Here is a 6,000-nt window from a genome sequence, read left to right as displayed (position 1 = left end):
AAGAAGAGAGATGGGTCTAGAGACTTCTAGGCCATTCCGGTTCGATTCGAACTGATTTGGTCCAAATCAATGGTTTGACCCGATTTAACTTGGTTTTCAGAAAATTCAAGCTGGTTTTCGACAATTCAATTTGAGTTCTGGGTCCAGTTCGATTTATTTGATTATTTTAGTTATATTCCGTAACTTTTTCTCCATTTACCCAATAATAATAAAAATAAAAACATTAATAGTAACAATATTTGATTTTAGGATAATTAATTTATATATATTCATAATAGATTAATCGCTGGAGTTTTATATTATTTTTCGAAAATTTTGAACTGTTCTCAAATCGAAATTTCCGACAATATATTTGGGTTTGGGCCCAACTCGCAAAATTTTGGACTCAAGTTAAGATTATTTGGTGTTTATAGCCCAAATAGTTGAAAATCAAGATTTTTGATATAATAAAAATTTGAAAGTTTCGAAAATAAAAATTCGAGGTATTTCAGTTTTGGTTCAAAATTCAGAAAAATTGCGAACTAAACTGAATGAAATTTTTCTGATGGAATAAAATCTGAAACCGAACAGCATATAAACCAAAAGGGTATGATTCGATTCATTTCCAATTATTTGTGGCATGTTTCAACTTTTCTTTTGGATTTAATCAAACTAACTCATATTAAAAAATTTTCTATTCTTTATTAAAATCAAAATGGAACAAAATTTTTAAGATATTAAATCGAACTGAATTGAGCATAAAACTTACGCTTTACTCTTACTGGAAAAAAACTTAATAAATGCTCGCAAAGACTAGAGAAATTGTTGGAAAGTATTCTTGGATTTGGGTCAAACCGATTATTGCAATGTTGAGGTCAATCTTCCTTAGAAAAATAGTTTTACTATTACTAATTTTGGTCAAACCGAATTAATTAGTTTACTTATGACAATCCATGAATTTGAAATAACGGGGAATGAAAACCAGTGTGCAAGTCGACATTTCCTTATTGACTTTGTTGTAGTTGTAAAAAAGATGGTAAGATTTTCTAAGATTTGGGAAATGAAAACTTAATGCATATATTTTTATCTTAAAAAAGACATAATATATTAGAATACTCAGAATTTTATATATTTTTTTCAATTTTATCCTAACTTCAACCTTTTATAACTTCAATTACAATTAAAAATGAAACCAAAAATAAAAAATTATTTCCATAATTTTTTTAATCATAATGTGACTCATAAAATTTTTTTTAAAAAAAATATTAAATATTCTATTAGTTTAAACAAATGATGCAACATTTTAATAACATAAATTTTTGTTATTTACCAAAAAAATCTCCAAGTATGATATAAAAATTAAATTAATAAAATATAATTTGTTATTTTATATTTTTTATATTTGTCTATATTTTTAGCATGAAAAAAAATGCTAATTCTTCTGATAAGCCGGGTCCAGCAGGGGTTAGAGGCATGCTAAGGTATGACAACCGAGTAGTTAAATATCACTCAGTCGGTATTTTGGATTCGAATAAGGCGGAACTCCTTGCTTTCTTTTCGGCTATTGAGTTTTATTAGTATTCAAATGTTAAGAATTCTCCTTTGATTGTGGAGTCCGACGCTAAAAATGCTTTGTGCTGGATTATTCGGAAAATTATGAGGGCATGGAAATGGTGGGAGAAGTTTAACAAGTTTAATAAGATTTTGTCTCAACTCAACCAGGTTCATTTTGTTTTTATTTCACGAGATGGCAATCATTTTGCAGATTTTTAACTAAGAAAGGTGTTTCTGCTTCAAGTCCATTCTTGGCTTGGATTTAACTTCATTGTTTTTTTTTTTTTTTTTGGATTTTCTCTCTTTGTACTATCAGCAGTTCTAGCATTTCTAGTACTCTTCTCTTGTCTTAAGAGATGTTTTTAATGTGGTTCTTCTGCTCCGTTTGTTTTGGGTTTTCTTGTCAATTTCTAGTTTGGGTTCGGGTGTACAGGGTAAGCATGTTGGCTTGGGAGTAGTTATTCCGTTTTGGTAAGTTTTGTCCTATTCCTACCTTTAATAAATTTTTAATATTCTAATTGCTGATAAAAAAAATTTTTGTAATTTTTTAGATTGATAATATATATAGTCAAATTATTATTAATTTAGTAAAAAAATAAATAAATACTTCTCAATTATTTTTAATTATACATGTCTTAAATATCATATTTCTGCATATATAAACATGTCACCTAATATAATTTGATATTCAAAAAGCATTTAAAATTTTATTTTTATTATTATTTTTTAAAAAAATATGAAATCCAAATGAAAACAAATTTTTGCACTGTCGTAAAGGAGGTTCTCATTTTGAGACTATACAAAATAATTATAGAAATTTTGCAATAAAGCTTGATTGCAACAATATGCCATACCTTCCTCAAGTTCTTAACTTATAAGACTGACATTTTTTTTAATCTTAAATCCTTAATTTTCTAGTATGCAAATTATGTTGAGACAGTTCAACCGATAGACTGTATATTCTTTAATATTCTACCTTGGCAGCAGCTGAGTTGTACTCATCTCATTTACTGAGGATGTTCCATGGTTGGTGGATGAAGACTCTGCTTCAGGGTTATTCCTTTCTGTGAAAAAGCCAGGCTGCTTCGGTTTCGGCAATAAACTCTCACTGCTTAACATTACAACTACAGATGCCATGCTTGGTCTGTCTTCTGGACGCTGTTGAACACATAAAAGACCCACTTGAATGCATCTTAACACTTCAGACATGGCTAAAGATTCTAGCTTTCTATCAACTAATTCCATTGACCTCTCTTCTATCCACAGTTTCCATGCCTGTAAAATCAAGAACAATAAAGATTAAAAATTTATTCCAATTAGTAATTGAGTGACTGTGCCAGCAAAAGTTCTTACATGTCCAAGTAGATTGTGGTTGTGTTCTTGGTGGAAGAACCCTCTGTTTTTCTTTCCACTTACTATCTCCAGTACTAATACGCCAAAGCTGAAGACGTCTGATTTCATGGAGAAAAGCCCGTCCACTGCGTACTCCGGCGACATATAACCACTGCAAAACGAAACATAGTAATGGAACTATATTTTTTGCTATCTTAAATTTGAAATTCCCAACAGGGGAGAACTGAAAATGAATAATAAGTGTAGATGTGTACTTACTATGTTCCTGCCACTCTATTTGTATTAGCCTCTGTTTGGTCTCCCCCAAATATTCTAGCCAAACCAAAGTCAGAAATTTTGGGATTCATGTCCTTATCCAATAACGCATTGCTTGCTTTGAGATCTCTGTGTATAATCCTTAGTCTAGAGTCTTGATGAAGATAAAGAAGCCCTCTGGCAATTCCTCCAATAATGTGAAAGCGCTTTTTCCAATCTAGAAAATTGCTTCTCATTTGATCTGATATATTTATCATATATTAGTAGAATGTTTAACTAGATTAACATAAAACAAGTTGTGAAATAGTAATTATAGACAAGAGAGAAGTTCAAACCGAAAATGAAAAAATCTAAGCTCTTGTTCGGCATGAATTCATATATCAACATTTTTTCATCTTTCTCAATGCAACAGCCAAGAAGTTTAACAAGATTTCTGTGCTGAAGTTTTGCAATCAAAATAACTTCATTTTTGAACTCTGTTAACCCTTGTCCAGAACTCTTTGAAAGCCTTTTCACTGCTATTTCTTGCCCATTAGTCAATGTGCCCTGAAAACCATTGTTACAGAAACTGAAGATCTTTGTAGTTGCAGAAATAATATGTTATGTACCATATTTAATATTCAAATTGTTACTTTACCTTGTAGACAGGTCCAAAACCACCTTGCCCCAGTTTGTTGATACTGGAAAAATTATCTGTGGCTTTAGCTATTGTAGGCAAATCAAATATTGGCAATTCCATGTCTTCCTTTACCTCTCCATCTTCATAACCTTCTATATAACTGCCTTTTACTGTTTCTCGCTTTCTCTGTTTCTTTTTCCTTATGCAAACTATAATCCCCACCATAAGCATTCCTATGAGTATAGCAGAGCTGACAATGATACCAATCAGCTCCTTTTTGTACTGATCTGAAATATAAAAAAGTATTCTCAGTGGGTATATTCATGAGATAATATGGCAATAACCTAACTAGCTAATTCCTTTTCTTGAAACAGATAAATTATTTGGACCAATGAGCCCAGACTCGATTTTACTGTATTCAGTGCTGTGAATTTCGAGTTTGAATCCTCCCCATAGCCAAATTGAAAGAATTAGGGGAAAAAAAGAGTTTTTTTTATACCTGATCGTTTTGAAGAGGACATTCTTATATAGATATCTTGACCACCTTCAGTGTAATATCTCATATCAATCAGTTCACCAAACCATAGCACGCAGCCACTGCCTTCTCCAGTGATGTTTGAATTTGCATATGCAGTGCAAGAACAGTTTTTTGAACACATTTCTTTACATTCTGCAAGTGTCATATTCATATCATACCAAGAATCAGATGTATCTGGTAACTTCAATCCTATATACTTACGAAAAACGTAACCCTTTTTGCAATCCAATGGAGTTTTTCGAACACAGTGATTGCTCCTATTTTTGGAAGATTCCAATATAAAGCCCTCTAAGCAATCACATGTATGAGAATTATCAATAATATTACATTTCATATTAGCACCACAAACTGAGTACTTATCACATTCATCTAATGGTGCAAAATATATATTTCTCCAAGGAAGAGTTATTCTTATAAAACGCTCCAAGAAGCCCGTTCGATTCATTAATAACCTGGACAATAGAGCACCTTCAACCTGATAACTATAATAGACTCCATTTTTATTCAATTCAAATTCATATGTGACGACATTAGAATTTGATGGCAACTGGGGAGTTCCTGTAAATCGAACGCCATTCCACGAACCAAGTCTGTAATGCTTAGAAGTTCCATTTCTCACAACAAGCTGAGGAAATCCAGCAGGATCTATCCAGAATGAAAATTGGCCGTGGCCAGGATTATCTTCACTCTTCCAAGATGTTAGGAACGTCTCTTGACCAGTTAAAAAATTCCTTCCTATTTTCATTCCAGGAAGTAATGTATCACATGGAGAATCAAAACTCTGCCACAGCAAATTAGTACCATTCCTATCTTGGACAACTAAATTTCCCGAGTCTAAAAGCTGCACAACTGGATTTTGGACATCGCTTGTTTTCTTAGATGACCAAACTGTGTTATTTTTGCTATTTAAGATGATTAGAAGGCCTTGGTTAGAGATAAGTAAAACTCCTGAGCGATCAATAAGTGGGTTTTCTCTGTTTGCTACCCAAATTACGGCATAAGCTGATGGATCTTTGTACCATATTCCTAAATAACGCTTTTTTGAATTTTCTGGTTCGAAAAATCCCAGCTCGAACTTTCCACCAGCTGAAACTAGAGTCTCACCGTCTTTGATGGATTGACCGGGATTAATGGTGCCTAGGGATGACGAAGAAGGTTGTCGTAAAAAGAGCAAGAAGAAGAAGTAGCTTGCCAAAAGCATTTTCATGGTAGTAGTTGATTTTTTTTTTCTTGTTTGTTTTTTTCAGATTGCTCTTTTACATGGAAAGTAGTTGTTCATGCTAAAACAGTTATGTGGTTGAACAGCTTTGTACATATATTACTATTCGTGACATCTAAACATTAGGATAAGACTCTTCTAAAAGATAAGAAAGAAAGAAAAGGAAAAAAAAAAACATTAGGATAAGACTTGCTTATACCGGATATATGGAACGACCGTTTTTTATTAGTTTGATATATGGGATAAAACTTGCCTAATGGCCATTAATTAATTTTTTTCTCATTTTATTCTTATATCTACTAAACACAGTAACTATTTTAGTAACAAATTAATAGAGTGAAAATTAAAATCGGAATAACGAGGTGACATAAGGAGTAATTTAATTAAATTAAAGAGTATTTTGTTATAATTTACGAGATTTAATTGTTTCTTTAATCATTATAAAAAACATTGAACAAGAAATAAAAATAAATGAAGAAAGTA

The 6,000-nt window shown here is 31.8% G+C and overlaps 1 protein-coding gene across 1 annotated transcript; it reads right to left on the bottom strand.

Moving 5' to 3' along the window:
• Positions 1-2,227: 2,227 nt before the first annotated feature.
• On the bottom strand, positions 2,228-5,647 carry LOC149494884 (G-type lectin S-receptor-like serine/threonine-protein kinase SD1-1). Its single transcript, XM_089724208.1, has 6 exons — positions 4,260-5,647; positions 3,779-4,047; positions 3,477-3,687; positions 3,145-3,382; positions 2,887-3,037; positions 2,228-2,808 (listed from the first exon to the last, which is right to left on the bottom strand). The coding sequence occupies exons 1-6, from the start codon at positions 5,503-5,505 to the stop codon at positions 2,506-2,508; spliced, it is 2,418 nt and encodes an 805-aa protein (XP_089580334.1). The 5' UTR covers positions 5,506-5,647; the 3' UTR covers positions 2,228-2,505.
• Between the last annotated feature and the right edge of the window lie 353 nt (positions 5,648-6,000).

Source organism: Jatropha curcas, chromosome 7, assembly GCF_041381405.1.
Source record: "Jatropha curcas cultivar XTBG-Jc1 chromosome 7, XTBG_Jcur_1.0, whole genome shotgun sequence".
Taxonomy (NCBI): domain Eukaryota; kingdom Viridiplantae; phylum Streptophyta; class Magnoliopsida; order Malpighiales; family Euphorbiaceae; genus Jatropha; species Jatropha curcas.
The sequence above is the reverse complement of the archived record's forward strand: the minus strand, read 5'-3'. Positions and strand labels throughout refer to the sequence as shown.

Coding starts and splice junctions, on each gene's coding strand:
- LOC149494884 (XM_089724208.1), bottom strand. CDS start 5,505: ATGAAAATGCTTTTGGCAAGCTACTTCTTCTTCTTGCTCTTTTTACGA. Junction 3,688..3,778: donor GTTTTGGACCTGTCTACAAG/GTAAAGTAACAA, acceptor AATGGTTTTCAG/GGCACATTGACTAATGGGCA. Junction 2,809..2,886: donor ACCACAATCTACTTGGACAT/GTAAGAACTTTT, acceptor TTGATTTTACAG/GCATGGAAACTGTGGATAGA.